General features: G+C 36.5%; 1 protein-coding gene across 1 annotated transcript in view; it reads left to right on the top strand.

Moving 5' to 3' along the window:
* The window catches only part of ADAD1 (adenosine deaminase domain containing 1), a 39403-nt gene that overhangs the window by 11020 nt on the left and 7008 nt on the right, over positions 1-21375 (top strand). Inside the window, exons 5-10 of the mRNA XM_051966246.1 lie at positions 3714-3839; positions 6110-6233; positions 7914-8084; positions 10092-10321; positions 14143-14380; positions 16291-16423. Coding sequence (XP_051822206.1) covers positions 3714-3839; positions 6110-6233; positions 7914-8084; positions 10092-10321; positions 14143-14380; positions 16291-16423 — 1022 coding nt within the window. The remainder of the gene's footprint in view (positions 1-3713; positions 3840-6109; positions 6234-7913; positions 8085-10091; positions 10322-14142; positions 14381-16290; positions 16424-21375) is intronic.

Here is a 21375-nt window from a genome sequence, read left to right as displayed (position 1 = left end):
AGTGATGTGGAATATGAAACTTAGGAGTTATCCCAAGATAAGAATACATTTGAGAGTATTGAGCCAATGAAATAAGGATTCTCTGCCCTCCCCTTCTCCTTGAATCCCTATGCACTGATTGATCATACCTGGGCACTATTTAAAAAAGAAGAATTTTGGCAAAAAGTCTACTATGGCTTTAATCAATAAGTGCCTTAATCCAGTAAGTGAGGTAGTCTGCAATAGGCAAGACAAACTTTTATAGTGGGCAGCTCTGGCCATGCATATAAAATCAGTTTTCAAATGTTTAAATAGAGTATAAGCTAAGACACCAAAGGCAATGGTTTGGAAGGCATGTTGGTTATTAAATACCTGACAAGTGGACAAGGCAGCACAATATAGCTGCATGTGTGGTGATACCCAGAACAACCAATACCCATTGTATTAACCATTCTTTTAATGACAAAAAAGATCCCCTTTATGAACAGGCATGTGTACCTGGTGATGGTAGCTCAGAAAAAGGAGTGATTCACCTTCTTCAGCTACCCAGATCCCAGGGGCCTTTTTTGTCTTAAATCACAATGTCCATTTTTCAGCAAAACTCAGAATTGTAGACAAGTGGGTACTCATTATCAATGATAGAAAAGAGGGATAAAACATAAGCAAGTCCTTCTGATGTAGCTAACTTTGTTGCACCATGAACTTGATTATTATCCTGTAAAATAAGGTCATTGGCACCAATATGAGAACAGTGGATGATGGATAGAACTTTGGGCAAATGAAGAGCAAAATGAAAATCTTTAATGAAGTCAGCATTAACAATAACTTTACCAAATGAGATGAGAGATCTTGATTGTGACTATAGTATTCTGATGGCATGACAGATTCCGAATCCTAAGGACAGAATAGTATGCCACAGGGTGAAGAGGTGATCCAAAGATTTGTTAGGGAAAGCAAACCTCTTTGTTCATGTACAAAAAGATTACTGTAATTTGGGAATCCCAGAACTGGAACAGATAGCCAGCCTTTCTTGAGTTCAGCTGAGTTCAGTGAGATATTGTGATTCAAGGTGTAGGTGCTCTGGAGTTTAATCTTTGATTCAAGAGACAAAAGTCTTAGTAATCTCAACAAAGAAAGGGATCTACTGTTGATAGTATTTAACTGCTCCCAAAGTGGCACACAATTTTCTTTTGGTCATAGGAACAAAAGAGTGGTTGAAGAGCTTATATGTGCTTCAGGGAAGCTGCTCAAATGCTAGCAGACAAAATGAAACCAAAATACTCCACTTGGGGGAAGACACCACTGATTCTTTCGTTTGGAATTTTTTTGTGGCTTCTCTGAAGCTAAAGAAGATGATAGACTTTATCTAGGAAGGTCTAAATACTGGATACTGCAAGTATTGGACCAGAGAGGAATATTTAAAATAATGGAAATTAAAAATTTAAGAGAAACAGGGTAGAGTTTTCTATGTGTTCTTGAGGCAGATGAGTCCATATCCATTGTAAATTCTTCCAACACAAACAGGTACTGATCTTCGTAATCAATAGGATTATTGAACAAAGCTGAAGAGTAGCCAGGTGGCACAGTGGACAAGAGAACAAGGCTTGAAGTTAGGAAGACCTGAGTTCAGATTTGGCTTTAGAAACCAGCTTTGTGACACTGAGCAAAACATTTCACCCTTAGTTTTTTCATCTGTAAAGTGAGTTGGAGAAGGAAATAGCAAATTAACTACAGTATCTTTGCCAAGAAAAACCCAAAAGGGGTCATGCAGTATCAGATGTTATCGAAATAAATGAACAACCACAAGCTAGACACAAATCTAGTGCTGTAAAACAGGTAGTGTGACAAGGAATGGGTTTGGAACTAGTGGATGTCTAGATATAGGAGAAGCATTAATGGAATGTAAATTTTGCATAAAGCGACAAATAGGTTTACCATCAGGGTCTGGCTCAGGTTTTTGTTTTTTTTTTTTTTAAACAGGAAGAATGGAAGTTTTACAAGGCATTTACATGAAACAACAATATCCTGGTCTTTGTGAGAGTTGATCATGGGTGAAATACCTTCAGTAGCATATGGTAGTGGTTCTCCTTTAGTTCTAATAATGACGAGAATAGCCTATTTCAACAATGCCACATCTGAGGATTAGGCAGCAAAAGTCAAGGATGTCAGATGGAATACTCACATCATTTTCAAGGTTTTGGGGGGCAGTTTGAACCAAATTGGAAAGCTAAGAAGGGGAGTTCTCAGGGAAATGTAATATAGTAGATCCATTGGGGAGTGTAAAAAAAGGGGCTTTTAGTTTATAAAGAAGATCTTGACCTAACATATCCTTAGGAGATTTAGGCAGAAATAGAGGACCAACAGTTACCATACTAGGAACCAATTTGGGGACATTTTAGGGCTTATCAGAAGTTCCCACATCATTTAAAGTTTTACCAGTCATACAGTTAGGATATGACTTTCTTGTCAAAATCAAAGTTCCAGTATTTAATAAGAAAGAAGTCTAATAATAAATAAACTATGTGTTTCCAACTTTAAGAGTAAAAAAAGTATTTTGGCATTTTGGTACATATGATGCACCAAATGTGGGGAGAGGCAAATTGGTTTGGTTAAACCATTTGGTTTAATTTGGATTGGTTAAAAAAGAAAAAAATTTTTTCCAGAATTTGTGGTCCCTTCCCCAATTTTTCCCACCTCCTTCTCCACCTTTTTATCCATAGCTTCATGCCACAGATCTGCCTTGGTTCCTACTAGAGTTTCTCTTATTCTTCTTTAAGTCTCATTTCTTTTCTTTTTTTCTTTTTTTTTTTTTTTTTAGTTTTTAGTAATAATGTTTTATTTTTCCAAATGCATGCAAAGATAGTTTTCAACATTCATTTCTGCAAGACTTTAGGTTGCAAATTTTTCTCTCTCATTCCCTTCCCCCCAAGACAGTAAGCAATCTGATATAAATTAAACATGTGAAATTCTTTTAAGTATATTTTCATGTTTTTCATACTGTGCAAGAAAAATTTTTACCTCTTTAGGGAAAAAACTATGAAAAAGGGGGTAGAAAGGTGAAAATATTATGCTTTGATCCATATTTAGTCTCCATATTTTTTCTCTGGATGCAGATGGCATTTTTCATCCCAAGTCCATTGGAGTTGTCTTGAATCATAGTATATAACAAGGTGATATACAGCTTCTTAGGCCACGTAACCCTTTCGTTGGACAATGGAATGTAGTCCAGGCCTTATCTAAAATCACGTGAATCCGGATAACCAAAACTGAGGCCTATAGACTTGATCTACTTTAGCTAACAGTCTCTGATCAATATGTACTTAATCTGTAAGCTCTTCACCTTTTCCCACACATATATATATTTTTAATAAAGCTTTTTACTTTCAAAACACATGCATAGATAATTTTCAGTATTAACCTTTGCAAACTCTTGTGTTCCTAAAGTTTTTTTCTCCCTCTCTTCCCTTTGCCCCCTCCCCTAGATGGCAAGTAATCCAATAAAGATTTTTAAAAAATTTTTTTTTCAAATATAGTTGAAATGAACTTTGCTAAATATCATTGGCTGCCACTGGGGCATTATATAATGAAGGGTGTGATTGCTGCTCTTATCCCAGAGTCCAAGTGATAGTTTGTGTTATGTTCATGATAACATACAAATAAAAGTGATGATGAAGATCCCCAAACTGGACAAGTTTGATATTCTAATTTATTTTTTTTTTGATATTTTCTTCTAGAAGGGAGGCATATCCAGCATGCAAAGATCTCAGAGGCAATTAAGGATACCTTTAATCGTCTAACTGCCAAGCATTCAGAATATTGGAATTGTAGCAGCTCACTGGCTGCTTTTGTAATTGAAAGAGGTAAGTCTGACTAGAAGATGGGGATTTAAAGGGAAAGATAGAAAGCATCATGTGTTATTTTGCATAATTAAGTCATGAATTGAATTGTAATTCAGTAACCTGTTGATAAAACCTGCCTTCTGTCCCACAATCCACAAGTTTTTTTTTTTTTTTTTTTTTTTTTTTACTGCCCTTTAACTCTGTGTGGAGCAGACTGAGTCCATGTAACAACAGTAGGATTTGAAGTATCACCCACCAACATTGTTGCTATGACTACCACTCTCACTGTCAGCAACAGTGGGGAGGAAAGTGGCATGAGGGAGGAGAGAGTACAGACAAATCTAACCAAAAGTAGTCCCTGAAATAACTTGGCAAGTTTTAAACATTCTAAGTGCTATAATTGAAGTTCACATATCTGCTGATTCATAGGTATTGAGTAGCCAGAGAACTTGATCCACAGCCGGTCTCATAGAAAAATCCCAAATCATTTCATAATAATTATACTTTCCTCATTTTATACTGAGAGAAGAAAAATTCTGTTTTTGAAAAGTAGGAATGGTTTGCCTTGACTCGAATGTTCTCCAGTTTTGTTAGGAAGCACCTCCATCATTGAGCTCTTTTCATAAATCCTCTAAGGCCAGTTTTGTTCATTTCCCATTTGGACTTCATTAAGCCTCCTAGAAATAATGAAGTATTGGAGTGCAGTTACAGAGATGGAAGTATCAGACTTTCTCCCTGTTCTCAAAGAGCTTTGTAGAGACAAGATACTGTGTGAAAAAGCAGGAAGTTAATTGCTAAATTATGTGGTACTAACTTGAATTGTGATAAAAGTTCAGAGGAGACACATGAAGCCAAGTGTAGTGGTAAATGCCTGTAATCCCAGCTGCTGGACAGTCTGAGATTGGAGGTTTTCTTGAGTTTGGGAGTTTTTAGTTGTGCTGGGTTAATAAACTGAGGAGGCATTTGAATGAAATTTAGCATTATTATGGGAAACCCCCAGGAGTAAGGAGCCCCCAGGTTGTCTGAGGTGTAGTGTGTCAGTCCAAATCAGAGCTCCTGGGCCAGTTAATAGTGGGATTCAGCCTGGGCCAAGTGGGGAGCCTCAGTCTTAAAACAAACAACAAAAAACAGGAAAAAATAAAGAAAAAGGCATGGTTGGAATAGTTAGGGGGGAAAACATTGTTTGAAAAGGGAGAGTAATGTCAAGGAAAAGTTGTGTTGTAAGGACAATGAGGCCTCATTCTAGAGTTGATTGCAATTGGAAGTAGTAAAAAATCAAGTTAGCTTAGCTTGGGGGAAAAAAGTCAGATGATGGAAGCTCTTTGTTAGAATGTGAATTCTTTGACCACATGATCCTATCCCTTTGGACTTTGTGATCCCAGCTCTTGTGCTATTATCAAACAGCTGTGATGCTGGAATTTTGTTCTGGCTTAAAAACAAAACAAAATTCTGTACCAGTGTAGTGCCTCGTGTAGAATTGTATAGATTATACACATTGGCTGATTTGAATTGAAGAAGAGCTTTACAGCTCTGCAGAGGAGAATATGTAGGAAATGTATTAGCATGAGCCAGAGAATATTGATGGATTATAGATCTGGTCCCAATAGTGAGAAGTATTTTAAATGATAAATAAGGAGTAAGTAATAAGTAAGTGGAGAGGAAATGGAAGCAGTGAGTGTAAATTCTGTCTGAGGAATTTGTGAGCAGAAGGAAGGATGACTTACCAGAGCCAAGGCAAAATCTTTTCAAGACAGAGGAGATCTGTATCTGCTTTAAGGGAGAGGAGAAGATGTTGCCCCATTCTACCTCTTTCAGCAGAATGCTCAATTTGGCAACAGGAAGACCTGGTTTCAAGTCTTGCCTTAAACACTTCTCATGGGGGATCTTGGGTGAGTTAACTTTGTCATAATTTCCCTCATCTGTTAAATGGGAATATTAATACCTACCTTCTAGAGTTTTTGAGGCTTAAATGCAATAATTTATGTAAAGCTCTTTGAAAATCTTAAAGCCCTACAGAATGTGGGCTTTTTGCTGTGATAATTAATAGTAGTACTGGTGATACTTATAGTGTTATAATTAAACACATCTGTTATCACCTTAATGCTGTAGACTCATACAGCTAGCTACTCTCCTTACATCTTTTTTGGACAGCTTGACACATTTTAAATGTATATGGGTAGTAGGAAATCTGAAATAGCATTCAAAATCATGGATCCATGAAGTATTTGATGTAAATATAAGGGAAGAGAGGGGGGGAAATGAGCTTCTATTTTTGACATGTCCTTTTTCAGCTGGACAGCATGAAGTTGTAGCTGTGGGCACAGGTGAATACAATTACAGCCAGTGCATTAAGCCGGATGGGCGTGTGCTTCACGACACCCATGCTGTAGTTACTGCGAGGCGTTCCTTGCTCAGGTAAGGCCACTAGTGTCTTAACTAGCTTTTGTGTCCAGATTGTCTGTATGGCCAGTCTCCTGTCATTATTTACTGTCTTTTTGACAGGTGTAATCTGCAGGGCTACTGCAGGGATTGGGAGGTGACGGGATGAATTAGGCTGCCTTTCTTTCTTATCTCAATTGGCCTTCCCTGTTGCTAGAGGGTCCACCTCAAGACTGTTGGTGGTGAAAGGGGATCATCCTAGATCTGCAACAAAAGAGCTCCTTTGGAACCTGTGAAGGTTTGCAAGGGCATAAGGACTATATTTGTCATATAAGCCTTCTAAAATATTTTTATCAGCATAGTCACTTAAAACAACTAATTGGGCAAAGAGGAAGCATTTTGTTTGTTTTGTTGTTTTGATGCTCTTTGAATCATCACTTATTTTTTATTGCTGTTTTTTTTTTTTTAATGGCTTGACACTTTATTTTACGCTTGTCCCTTTTGGGTTTAAGATCAGATTTGACAAGTTCATTAAAATCTGTTTATTATTTTCCATTCTAAGCATATATAAGTTTTCTCATTTAGCCTTTCAGAAAATTTTCACAGTAGAAATGATTTTTCGGGAAGTTATTTCAATTGCAGATTCACCTCTTAGTGATGATGTTTTAGTGTCTGAGCCTGACATTTTGAACACAGTAGCGGCTGCTATATCTAGGGCAGTCTCCCTTTCTGTACCCTCATGAGCATCTGCCTCTCCTTCAGGAGATAGACCTTATGTTCTCTGGCAGCAGAGGAGAGAGAAACAGTCCCTGGGCTCTCCAAGACAGATCGGAGGGAGAGGGAGGCACAGGGGCAAAGAAGCCTATCCTAAGAAAAGTAAATTTTTTCTTAAAAAAAAAAAAACTGTATTTTCAAAATACGTGTTAAAATAGTTTTCAGTATTCACCCTTGCAAAATCTTGTGTTCCAAACTTTTTCCTTCCCTTCCTCCTATCCCCTTCCCCTAAACATCAAGTAATCCAATATATGTTAAGTATGTGCAGTTCTTCTGCATATATTTCCACATTTATCATGCACAAGAAAAATCAAATCAAAAAGACAAATAATGAGAAAGAAGAAAAAGCAAGCAAACAGCAACAAAGATGAAAATACTATGTTGTGATCCACATGAAAAGCCATTTTTAAAAGGCATTGGTGGGACAGAAGAGAAAATTGATGTGGAGCAATTGGGAGTAGGATTTTATGTAGAGAAGGGGCAGATTGAGATACAAATCATCCAACTAGACTGGATGCTATGCTAGATCTGGGGCAGATGCAGACATAAGTGAGACGTGGCACCCGCCTCATGGACCTTAAGAATCTAGCAAGTCAGTGGGAAATCACATGTGGACAGAATAAGATAATGAGATTGTGTTTTGGAACATATGAGAAGAGAAAATCTTAGCCTGCTTGGAAGTAGAAGGTAGGAAATAGGAAGTATAAGGAGCTGGGCTTTGGAAATGTGGATGGAATTTCACCATAGAGCTCTTCAAGGTGGGAGGAAGCAACAGATCTGTACCTGGAATCACCCCTGAATAGGACTAGTCAGGTCACATGATACTGGATTGTATATGATTTTGAATACTAGACTTAGAAGGTTAGGACTATCTCACACATCTTGCACATACTGTGTCTCTAGATAGGTTCTTCCTTTTGAAGTTTTCCTGCTTTATTTTAGGTACTTCTATAGACAACTTCTGCTCTTCTATAGCAAAAACCCTGCTATGATGGAAAAGTCAATATTTTGTACTGAACCAGCTTCTAATCTCCTCACTTTAAAGCAGAATATCAACATTTATCTGTACTTGAACCAATTACCAAAAGGATCTGCTCAAATTAAGTCACAACTGTAAGTATTTTTCAGGTATTTGTAAAAACTGGTCCTGTAAAAACTGGTTTATTTTAGAAACAATCATTTTAGTAACTGAGAACTTTTCTTCTTGGATATTTCAGAGTAATCCCTCTCTCTCCTCAGAAAGAGTTGATTTCTTGTGAGCTATAGCAGCCCTAAATTCTCTTTCTACTTCCTCCCCTGACACTGGTCCTTCATTGCTACCATTCACTATGGTAACTCCCACTTGCTGCCCCTGCTACTACTACTATTACTGAAATCTCCCATTCCTTTTCTCATTGAACCAAAGATCTTATTTTAGGTTTAGACTTCTTCCTGCCCAAGTGACTGAGGGGGCACTATGCTTCCTGTTGTGGTCATATGAGGGTCCTTCTCACCTCATGAAGAGAGGGTTCCCAGTTAAGTTTAGGGAGGGCAACAAGTTCTGTAATAAAGGCTCAGGAGATAATTGGTGTGGGAAAATCAGTCTAATGTGAAAAGGGAGAAGTTCACAGATGTATTCTGTATGTTGTATTATTAAGGGATACCTTAAAATAATGTGGCTAAATATCCTTGTTTCTTCTAATATTACTCATTATTTTAAATATTATTTCTCTTAAGTGATTTATGGAAATTAAACAAATTAGAATAACTTGTTATGAAATCAGATCACATACAGATAACAATTTTATGCTCAGACTTTCCGACTCTAGAATCATGCTGTTAAGTAGCTGTCAGAGGGACATTTGAGCATATGTTTGAGGCATCATTGATAATGAGAATAGTAGAATCTGGGCCTGGATTTGAATACTATATCAGATACTTGGTACTTGTGTGATACAGGGGTCAATCATATAACCTCTTGAGATTGATTTTTCACACTGCAAATGAAAATTCTATCTCTAACTTCTTGAGTCATTATGTTTTGGGGAGGTTCAAGTACTTTATAAATTGTCAAAGTGATATCTGCCTATTTTTTGACCTGATTTGCAGTAGGAAGAGGCAGAGACAGGTTTTCTAGATATGAGCCCTAAGGTGGAAGTGAATTGAATTTCATGCATTCCATATGAAAGGGACAGAAAACAGAGAATTTTGAGCTTTATGGTTGTGGCAAGTAGAGCTGCATCTCTGGACCAGATTCCAATTTTTCCTTATACTTTTCCCCCACTTCTTTTCTTTTTTGCAATCAGGATGGGAATAAGAAATAGCGTCTTTGTTCTTATTCTTGTTTTGGCTTTTCTTTCCCTCCTAGAGAGGATAATATGGTTTGGTCAAGACAGTGATTAGTTAAGCCTTTAGCTTGTTGGTTTTCAATAATGATGTTAATGGAGATTTACTTTCTGGAGTACTTTGACAGAATGAAAGCTGACTTCCTTTTTGTGTGCTGTGAGGGTCTTAAGAGCTCTATCCTTCCAGGTCTTTGTGTTTGTCATCTATTGTTATTACTCATTTCCAAGACATACAGGCAACTGTAACATGTTCTAGTCTTTAATAATAAGTGACATAAGGATATTTCATTTGATCCTCACTCTAATCTTGTAAGCTAGGTATTATACTCATTTTACTTAGGATGAGAGTAAGACTCAGGAACAGGGCTACCAGTGAGGGAGGCAAGGTTTAGACCCAAGTCTCCTGCTCCAAGGTGAGCACTTGACCTTGTTCCCTCTCAATTTCACTGTATTGACTTGAATGAGAGAGTCTTTGAACTTCAGCGCTTCCCCACTTTGATTTTCCCCCTTGTCAGTCCTTCTCCCCAAACCCTTCCTCCCTCATGGGGTGTAAGGACAATCTTATAAATCTTGAGGTTACTTATCTATATGGGGAGGTCGTGGTGGTAAAGATCATAGTCAAGAAATCAGAACAGAGGAAGTATAACTTTGTCTTCAAGAGTGGGGCCATTTCCCAGAAGGATCAACTCTGAATCCTGGCCATTTTCTTTTTCTCTTCTCATTAACATGTTAAATATGGATCTCTTGTTTTGGGACATGTGCTTTAAGAGTTAACTCCTCACTGTTTCCTTTTTAGACGTCTCAATCCTCGATCCTTATCTGCATTTGAAGCTAATGAGGAACTGAGTCTCCATGTAGCAGTAGAAGGCAAGATTTATCTCACAGTTTACTGCCCTGCAGAAGTGGTTAATCGAGTGAGCAGCATGTCCTCCAGTGACAAACTAACCAGATGGGAGGTGCTTGGGGTGCAGGGAGCCCTACTCAGCCACTTCATCCAGCCCATTTACATTAGCAGTATACTTGTGGGTAAGCACATGTCTTGAAAGCCTTCTGATGAGTTTCAAAAGCAGTCTAGAATATGACCAATTAAAATTAGAAAGATTTCTATGTGTGAAAGAAAACTGGTAAATTTAGTGGTTTTAATGTTTGGGTGTTAGCAGCATGTAAGAAACAATAATAGCTTCTAATTCCTCACTGTCTCTTAGCTTCGAGACCTAAGCCTGAAGACATTAGTCCAATTAATAATATGTAATAACTGGCCAAATATATTTTGATTTTCTGCTTTTGTTCAAACTGTGTTGCATTTTTGTTCTTTTAAAAAAAAGTTTTGTAAATGTTTTTTGTTTTTTATAACACAATCATTTCTGAATGTTCTTCCCTCTATCTTTTGTAACTGAGGGAAACAGGTGAAAACAGACATGTAATCCAGCGACTGCCTCCAGCAACGTAGATAACATTGTTCCTCCCTTGTTTTCCATCTTGGCCAAGAAAAAAAGATGTGTTTCATTATCTTTTCTCTTTTTCCCTTTCCTTTGGAAGGGAGAAGAATGAATGCTTCCTTGAAACTAATTAAATTTTAAGCTGGAATGGAATTTAACACTCTGAAAAGATAGAAAGAAGTGTAATCAACAGATTCCCAGCTCTATGGAGGCCAGAACAAGAAAAAAATGTTTGACCTTAAAGAGAAGATATTTAGGCTGCATCTTAGGAAATACTTTTTGTGTCTAATAATCATTAGATATCAGAGCTAATTACTGAAGAAGTTAGTTATTGAGGAATATTCTTAACAAAAGTTTTAGTTGTCAAGGTTTAAACAAAATCCTGCCTCTCTTGGACCAGCTGAATTCTTCTGTATTTAATTCTATGATTGACCTTTCTGATTTAATTCCTAGAAAGCACTTGGAACATAAAACTAGTCATGCAGCAGCACAAGTCGTGACTTTGTTTCTTGTTTCTTTATAGCCTGAAGAATATTAGAGTGAATGTTTTTCCCAGAGATGCTACAGTTCCCTCTTCCTCAGAAAAGATCCAGCATAGATTGGAAAATGGAAGAAGCAATCTCTGTGTCTGCCTAACTATCACTTTCTCTCTCTCTCTCTTTCTCTCTCTCTCTCTCTCTCTCTCTCTCTTTTTCTCTCTCTCCTCCTCTTTCCCCTCTTGATCTTGATCTCTCTTCTCTCCCCTCTCCTCTCTCCTTCCACGCTTTCTATCTGTCCTTCTCCTATCCTCTCCCCTCTGTTTTCTTCTTGTTGGAGGAAGATTACCATTTATTCTGATGCATGGTTTCATTTTGATGAAGTCATTTCTTTCATTTGGAGGCAGTCTTAACCACTATTAGAAGCCTCTCTTGATAACTTTCAAGTTTTATTATTTTACATAGATTGGGGGGGGTTCTTCTATAAGAAGGTTTTTCCTCCCCCAATAGATTTGTCCCATATGTAAAAATGATGGTGGGTTTTTTTTTTTTTTTTTTGCCATTTTTAAAAAATAAAGAGTAGTTATTTATAATGATAGCTTTTTGAAAGTATATTCTTGTGGCTGATTATTTGACCTCCTTTAAGTTTTATCTGTTAAAATTCTTATTATTTCTCCTTGATTTCTAATATATTTTGAGGTAAAGATAATTAAGGGATTTGGCTTTTTATGTGTGTAGAGGGACAAATTTGTGTTTTAGTGATAGCTGTCTTTTTCCATTGTGACACTTACATGTATTGCTTTTGTGTTAATGAATTCTAGGTCTACTAATGAGCTTTAAAGAGTCACTTAGTCCTCTGCAGTTGGTAAGGCTGGGACTGGACATAGTTATTTTGGGTTGTCATCTTGCCACTGTTGATAGCCAGGAATAGAGGAAACACAGAAACATTTTATTAAAAAAACTGTTTTGTTTTGTTCTTTCATTTCCACTATTTCTCCTCTATGAAAAGAATTGTTTTGTCAAAAATTGTAGGTTGTTTGAACCAAAACATGAAGTGATCTTACTACTAATATAGTATGGATATTGATTAGCCCTACTGATGCAGAGTTGAAAGGAATATGTTACCATCTTGGTGTGAGTTCCCAATTTAATTTTAAAAATTGTATAACGTGTCAGCAGTTGTACTGTACATAGGTGCTAGGGATGCAGACAGAGACAAGAATAAAAAATTCCTATTCTCAAGGAGCCGACATACTACCATATTTTTCAGATTGCTCTTAGTAGCTGATTCATTATTTGGAACTATTGCTACTTTCTGTTTAGTATAACAGCAATTGAAGTGCGCTAAGTTCCAAAAGAATTAATTTAGCCTATGTTCTGTAATAACAAAGAACTGTTCCCACATAGTTGTTGTAAGTATTTGAAACAATTTGTTCTATCGGACTTTGTTCAGATTTCCTTTGCTAGGCCAAATGCTCCCGGGTCCTCTTCTTGTGATTTTCCTCGGAGTTATTTGTTAGTTTGTCAGGGTGTGTCTATAAAATAAGATACTCAGAACTGAACATGATGGGCTGTTGACCAGAGAGGAGCATGATAGGATCATCTCCTCTTTTCATTTGTCTTGCTCTCCTTTTGTAATCTAGGCCAAAATATTAGCTAATGTAGTACCCACATTATACGCTTGGGGGCTCCTGTTCTATACTTTTGGGGAAAATGTTGTTTGTTTTAAAAATTTTATGCTATTTTTTGACCTGATTTTCAGTAGGAAGGTGTTATATATGAAATCCAGATAAAGGATCATAGAGCATCAGGATTTCTGATACATGTATTCTTAGACCTTAGAAATTGTGCAGTCTTTTGGAAATTCTTATGTTTATAACTACAGACTTTTCTCTGAAACAAAGGCCCATCTCTTTGACATCAGTTTTCTAGTAATGTTATTGTATGACTGATCATCATGGAATAACATAGCCCCCACGAAGGATTAAAGGTAAACAATAAGAATGGAACAAGGATGGTGGTGAGTGTGAGCCAATTTCCCCATGTCATCATTGGGGAATTATGTGGATTTCATCAGAGATATGTATGCGTTGAAAAAAAATATGAACTTGGCTATATGTAGTGAGAGTGAAAGATGACTGATGCTCATCCTTTGGAGTCTGTTTATTGTGAAGGAAACCTAAAGAAGGCTCCCAGGCTGTTTCTGGACTTATTGCACTGAATTCCTGGACAGAAGTCCAGAGAGTAGATGGGCTTTATTTTGTGTCATTAGAAGGGATACCTATCAAAACTGATCATGGCTACATTGGAATATTAGCGTGTAGCAGTGATGGAAGCCAAAGCAAAAGTTGTTCTTCATTTCCATTTCTTAGAATCTCTAAATTAGCTTAAGCACCACTTGTGCTCGAAACCTTCCCTGATACTCATAGCTGCTGATATCCCTTCCAAGATGCTCTTATCTTTATTTTTTTTCTTTTAAAATAGTATTTTATTTTTCCAAATTCCTGTAAAGATAATTTTTTATTACATAATTTTTAATTTATAAGGTATTTGCATGGGTAATTTTTCAGCACTGACAGTTACAAAACCTCTTGTTCCAACTTTTCCCCTCCTTCCCCCCACTCCCTCCCCCAGATTGCAGGTTGACCAATACATGTTAAATATGTTAAAGTATAAGTCAAATACAATACATGTATACATGTCCATATGATTTTGCTGTTCTTGTCTTTATTTTGTACATGTTTAGTATGTGTTAAATGGCTTACATTTTTTCCCATTAGGATGGAAACTCCTGGAGAGCAGGGCCTATTTTGCTTTTGTCTTTTGTACTCTCAGTGCCTAGCATAGTGCCCAGCCTATAGAGGTGTTTGAATGTTGTTGAGTGTTGCCTGCCCCATTCCTGTTAGTACAAAATTTTTTTTTCTGTTTCTAGGGGATGGAAGCTGCAGTGATACTAGAGGATTAGAAATAGCTATAAAGCAACGTGTTGATGATGCACTTACTTCCAAGCTTCCTATGTTTTATTTGGTCAATAGACCTAACATTAGCTTGGTACCATCTGTATATCCACTTCTGACAGACTTGGAATATAAATCCCTGAGTCTGAATTGGGCACAAGGGGACATTTCTTTGGAAATTGTAGATGGAATAAATGGAAAAATCACTGAAAGGTAAGAATTATTAATTTCTCCCAAAAGTTATTTATTAAGCCAAGAAAGTTGATTTTGAATACTTTTATCAAGTTTGTGTGATGGGTATCATAGAATATAAATCTGAAATATCTATATGCTATATATCAAACTTACAAAATTAAAAAATTAGTGTCTTTGGGGGACATTTTATTTCTGAAATGTGGCTATTCTGTATCTTTAACATTAGATTATTTAAATGGTGGTGTTACCTTACAACACCATACTAAAGATGGTATCTTCAGAGTTGCTGTTATAAGAAAGTGGTAGGTACATAATGTAAAAAAATAAAAATACAATTTTTCTCTTCCAAAACAACAGCCAGTTGTTATAATTAAGACTATATTAAAATGAAAATTGTCCTATATCATGCATGTACTGAGTTTTAGATAGAGCTTTATTTATTGTTACATGATGCTATGTGCTCTGGAAAAATAAATGTGACTTTTGCATGTAAGATTTCTCCTAGAATGAAATATTGCATGCAGGTTATCTCATATAAGGCTATCCAGATAGAAAGCAGAAGGTTTTAGAAGTCTATGAGAAATAGCAGTAGTTTCTGAAAATAGAATGTGAGCTTCTTGAGGGCAACGACTGATTTTTACCTTTTTTTTGTATCCTCAGCATTTATGGGCTGGCCCATAGTAAACACTTTATAAGGGCTTCATGACTGAATGAATCAAAAGTGATTTAGAAGTATGAGAAGTTAGAAATGATTCTGAGTTAGAGTTCAAATAGAGTCTTTGATAGAAATGTAAATGTCTTTGAAAAAATAACCTGAGTTTTATTCAGTGTTTTTCTTCATATCAAACTTGCCATTTCTCTAGCCTAGATATGCCATTGTAGAAAATACCAAGTTTCACAATGCTTGGAAAATGGATTAATCTCATTATCTCATTGTTATCTCATTGACACATGCTAATTAAGAAACTGGTGCGGTAGATAGAGGTGACGTTAGAATATGGAAAACCTAGATCCATTTCCTGTCTGTGTCACCTGTGTGACACTGGGCCCCACTTTCTAAGATTGTCACTGCTAGGTAAATTCCTAATTTGTGTTGAAGGAAGTTCCTTCCTCTCTAGAGAATCCACAGTTGGAAGGAAACCTTTCTTTAGCCTTCCCCTACCACTCCCATTATATTATGAGATCATACTGACAAATGCTTAGTTATCCAATTAAGTGCATTCTTGTGCATTTTTCCCTCTGGCCCCAGACATGTCTGTTAGAAGGAGCCTCCCTCCCCCACTGGAACCTTTTCTTTTTTTTGCAAGGCTACCATGATGAGGCCATGTCTGCAGGCAGAGTGGACAGTGATGGAGGAATGCTGTTGTACTCCCTTAGAGCTGATTACTTGAGGATGCTGGTTGAGGCCTTAATACTCTGTGGGCATATAGGATAACGAGAAAAACAAGTGTTCTGTAGTTCTGGGTTGTCTTTTCATGAACCTTATTTCCTCCTCACTGGGAAGAGTTGTATGGGGTAAACCCTTGGGGCTCTACCTAAAAGCTCTACCTTTCCTGCTGACTCAGCCACACTCCTTTTTGGTAATGAAGAAAAAAGGTAGAATTCAAACATTCCTAGTCTTTAATATAAAGGATAGACTATTTTACTTGGTATATTTGTACATATTTGGTATATTATTTTACTGAAAAGAAATAAGCCCAGAAAAGGACTCCTAATAGTGGGATAAATTTTTCTTTTAAGAGTCCTTACCTCAGCAATTCTAGTGCAACCATGAAATGTTTTCAAGCATCATATGGATATTTTCATTGCTTGAGAATAGCGAGTACTCAGCTACAGTGTTACTGAATGTGTGTTGAAATGTGTCAGTAAATGTTAGCAGAGTTAACTTAATAATTTGATCATTTATGGATGTTTATTTTCCACTTTAGTTCGCCCTTCAAAAGTGGTATATCAATGGCGAGTCGTCTTTGTAAGGCTGCAATGTTAAGTCGGTTTAATCTGCTCGCCAAGGAAGCTAAAAGAGAAGACTTGCTTGAAGCTAGTACTTATCATGCAGCAAAGGTGAGAGTGGTTGAAGGGAATGACCATTTTATTTACTTTTTATATTTTAAGTTCTGAATTATCTCCCTCCCTTCCCACCCCATGCTACTTCCATTTGACAGAGATCTTTGTAGCTATATATAGAAAGATAAATAGATGTGTGTGTGTGTGTATGTATGTATGTATGTATGTATGTGAGTGTATGTATATATGTATAACAAATATATGTATATATAAAACCATATTATGCATATTTCTATTTATCAATCCTTTCTTTCTCTGAAAGTAAATAGCATCTTCCTTTCTAGATCCATTGTAGTTGCTTTGAATATTTTTTAATACTAAAAATAGCTCAGTTATTCACAATTATTCTATGAACAGTTTTGTTCTTCCTGTATATAGCATTCTTTTGGTTCTGCTCATTTCCTTCTTCATTATTTCATGCAAATCTTTCCATGTTTTCCTAAAATCAACCTGCTTATCATTTCTTACAATGCAGTAGTATTTCATCAAATCACATGCCACAACTTGTTTAATTGTTCTTCAATTCATGAATATCCCTTCAATTTCCACTTGCCACCACAAAGAGAGCTGCTAAAAATATTTTAGGATATTTGGTCACTTTGGAAAACAGACCTAATAGTGGTATTGTTGAATCAAAGGGTATAACCCAAAGGTTCCTTTAACCTTTTCGTAACACTTTGGGCATAATTTCAAATTGTTCTCCAAAATGGTTAGATCAGTTCACAGTTCCACAGCAGTGTATTTGTGTTCCAGTTTTTCTCTACTTCCTCCAACATTTGTCATTTTCTCCTATCACTTTAACCAATCTGTTTTTCTGTACTCCCTCCAATATTTATCATTTTCTCCTATCATTTTAACCAATCTGTTAAGTATGAGTTGAAATCTTATGGTTGTTTTAATTTGCATTTCTCTAATCAATGATGAATTAGATTTTTTTTTCATATTACTATATGTAACTTTGATTTCTTTATTCAAAAACTGCTCTTCATATCTTTTCGTCATTTATCATTTGGGGAATGATTCATATACTTCAGACTGAGACTTTTTCCCACCCCTCTCCAATTTTCTGTTTTTCTTCTAATCTTGACTACATCGGTTTAGCTTTATTTATAATTTAATGTAGGCCATTTTATTTTAAAGCTCATACAAAAATAAAAATGCAAGCATAAGTTTTGTGGAATATTCACTATGGTTATTAGCAAATATCTTCTGAATGAAATGCATTGAGGTATGACCATATAAAATAACGAATGATTCTTTTAAATAATCATTTAAAATTCTGTATATTCTTAGAAGTCTATTTGACTCGAGACACAGTGTTGAATACTTGAGGTAAAGAACAAGTTTTAATGCAGCCTAAACCAGATTAACATATAACTGGGAAATGTTTAACAAAATAAATTAAAATATACCACCAAGATAATAATTTGTGGTTTTCTAAATCAGTGTATGGCGTTCTGGTATCTGTATCTATTTGAGTTTGACACATGTGTTCTACATAATATTACATGATCATAATCCAAAGCTCTTCATGAAAGTTCTCTGATGCCTCCTTGTGGGAATGAAGGTGACTGGTTTTTTGAAGCTTAGGCCATTTAAGTTTAAGCTCTGATAAGTTATATAGGGTTGGAAAAACTTCCAGCTTGGTTTTAGTGACAAATTGAATCTTTTGTCTGAGACGCAACATAATTAGGTTTGGTGGGGCCCATTTCCAAGAAGTTAGTTGTTCTCTGAGTGCTGGTGTATCTTTTCTACTGTGGTTATGGCAGAAGGATGGAAAAGAGTAATAGGAGTAAATCACAGCTCTTAGAACATATGGAAGCTGTCATTTGATATTGGGCATTCTTGGAGAGTGTCCCGTGAGTAACAAGTTGATAAATTATTGGAAAACTGAATTACATCAAAATTTACATTTTTTTTTGCTAAAAACAAGGCTGAAAGAAAAGGATCTAAATGGAAGGATGGTGCACAGGTTTTCCTTGGAGACTCATGTCAAGAAATTGTTCTGATCATATGTCCAAAGGCAACAAGAACATTTGGGATTCTTAGTCATCCTTGAATCTTCATGCTGAGCAAAAATTAAAAATTGCCATGAAAATAATTATGTTTGTGTGTAAATATCTGCAAAGAATGAGGTAGAGAGGAAACCAAAATGAAGAACTTTAACAGGATGCTTCAAGCCAAGTCAGTGTAGACTTTGGTACTCCTTGACTTAGGTGGACAGAAGGAAGGAGGAAAATGAAAAGTATATTGACCAGTATAGTTTGGTTTTAAGAAGCAAAAGAGGTCAAGGTTTTTAGATTATTCAGAAGCCATGTCCTTGGGCATCATCAATATTTTCTCTAAAAGATAGTTCACCATAGTGGACATGGTGAACAAAGAACATCATATGTTAGTCTTTTATATGTATTTTAACAGACAAACAACTGCCACTGAATATGCCAATATTAGATCAGAAGAAGAGATGAAGATAAAAAATACCATGCGCATTTTACTAGAGCTTCAAAATACCTATTCAGCAATGTTATTAATGTGAAAAAGTGGAAAAAAGTTAAACTTTTGACCCAAGTTAAGACTACTTCCTACAAAATTTAATTCTTGTTATAAAACATTCCTCATAATAATGAAGTCAAAAGATCTCAGAAGAACCCCCAGCCATCAAGTGCTTGATCTTACCAACAGCTAATATGGCAACCCAGGACAAACCTGACTTAGAATGCAAAATTGTTGTGTAAAAGATTATGGAGGAGCAACAGCCATGAATTCTGGAGAACCCAAGTTCTACCGCTTCCTAGCTGTGTGACCCTAGGCAAGTCACTTAACCCCAATTGCCTCAGGAAAAAAAGATTATGGGGAAAGGTTAAAAATTTGGCCTTCTAAAACATAAGCAACAAAGAAATTAAGTTCACCCAATTAAGACACCTTTTCCCAAGAACATTCACAACTGAAACTGGAGGGACTGCAGCCAATGTGTGAAAAATCTACACAATAGAGTAGAACCCCCACAGTTGGATTCATAATGCTTTAGTGAACCCAGGTACAATGAAAAGCAAGTAGAGGGGTAAAGTTGGGAAGGACAGCTCCAGGAAACCAAGCCAATCTAGGCTTTTTATTTAAGATTGTTTTATATGATCTAGCTTAGGGAAGAAATCACAGATACTGTTGCCGTCAAAAGGCAGACCCATTCCAAAATCTTGATAATAACCTACTTTATAATGAGGACATCTTTGAATATGAGAAGGGAACAGGCACATGTTGATTAATATCTGGGGATCAACACATGTTTCTTAAATTCTATGTGTTAAACCTGGGATAAACTAATATTCTAACAGAGGAGTCAGCATGCAAATAACTACATATGAGACATAAGCAGGGTGAGGGAATTGGGAAAGACCTTTTGTAGAAAAGGGTTTGACCTGGATCTTAAAGGAATCCTGAAAATCCAGGAGGAAGAGATGAGGTGGGAGAGCAGCCTAGATGTAGGGGATTACTAGTGAAAAGGCCCTGTGTGTGTAGGGATAGAATGTCATGTGCAAGAAATGGCTAGATAAGGCCACTATTGCTAGATAGGAGAGTGTGTTGAGAGAAGTAAAGTATCAGGAATTGCAAGCTTTAAAAGTCAGAAAATTTTATTTAATTCAGGGGTTAATAAGAGAACCACTGGGTTAATGATTATATGATTTTCACTTGGAGATACCACCTTGCCTATTGCAACAGTCCAGGCATGAGGTGATGAGGTGTTCTCTACTGGGGTGATGATTATATGAGTGGAGAGAGAGTAATGCTTATGAATGACAAGACTTGGCAACATGGGATGTGAGATGAATGCAAGTAAGATTTGAGAATAACCCTAAGATTATGAGCCTTGGTGCCTGAGAGGACAGTAGGGTCATCAACAGTAGTGGGGACTTTGGAAGAGGAGAAGTTTGTGAAAGTTTTGTTTTGGACATATTGAGTTTCATATGTCTGTACATCGGTCTGACAGTTGTAAAAGTACAGTAAATAATTGCTGATGTGCACCTAGAAATCAGGAAAGAGAATCATGATGGGTATATAAATCTGGGAATCATCTGCATTGTGATCATTTGAAACCCTGTGGAGTGGAGGAGGAGGACCAGAATAGAGGCTATTGGAGATCCAGTAGACTTAGGAAGAGTAGTTGGTTAGGTAGAGCAAAGAGCAAAGTCATGAAAACCTAGAGATATCCAAGAGAAAAAAGGTGGTATTATAAAAAGTTGCATAGATGTTGAACAGGACGAAGATTAAGAAAATGTCTTTAGCTTTGACACTTAAGAGATTATTGTTAACTTAAGAGAATAGTTTCAGTAGAACAATGATGTCAGAAGCCAGATTACTGAAAGTTTAGAATTGAGTGAGAAGTTAGGAGACAATGAGCACGGATGATTTTCTCAAGGAGTTTAGTTATAAAGGAGAAAAGAACTATAGTGTAATAGTGGAGATGTTCAGATCAGGTCGAGGTTTTTAAGAAGAGGGAGACAAGTTTGCCAACAAGAAAGCAGCGAAAAGATTGAGATTGAAGATTAACAAGAGTAAACGGTAAAAGGGCAACCAAATGGACAAGAAGACAGGATGGAATGGGATTAAGGGTGTGTGTAGAAGAGTTTGCCTTGGTCAGAAAGGTCACTTCTCCATATAAGACTAGAAATAAAGGAGAAGAGAGGAATACATCCTGAGTAACTTCCCCTCCTTCCATATTTAATCCTTCCTTTTGAAGTACAGTGTAACCAAGAATACCTGATAGAATAATGATTATATTTGAAAAGATTTAAAATAAACATCCTGTCCATAGAGTCTTCTGGCTCTCATGGAACATGAAGACAGAGGTATTGTTCTCTCTTACTGTTTTTTCAATTACTTAGGGTTTCCCACAATATTTTTTTTCCTACTATGAGGGTTATTGTTGATTGGGTGGTGGTGTTTATGCTTGA

The sequence above is a fragment of the Antechinus flavipes genome, chromosome 6, assembly GCF_016432865.1.
Source record: "Antechinus flavipes isolate AdamAnt ecotype Samford, QLD, Australia chromosome 6, AdamAnt_v2, whole genome shotgun sequence".
Classification (NCBI taxonomy): Eukaryota; Metazoa; Chordata; class Mammalia; order Dasyuromorphia; family Dasyuridae; genus Antechinus; species Antechinus flavipes.
Note: the sequence above shows the minus strand (reverse complement) of the source record. Positions and strands in the feature narration are given on the sequence as shown.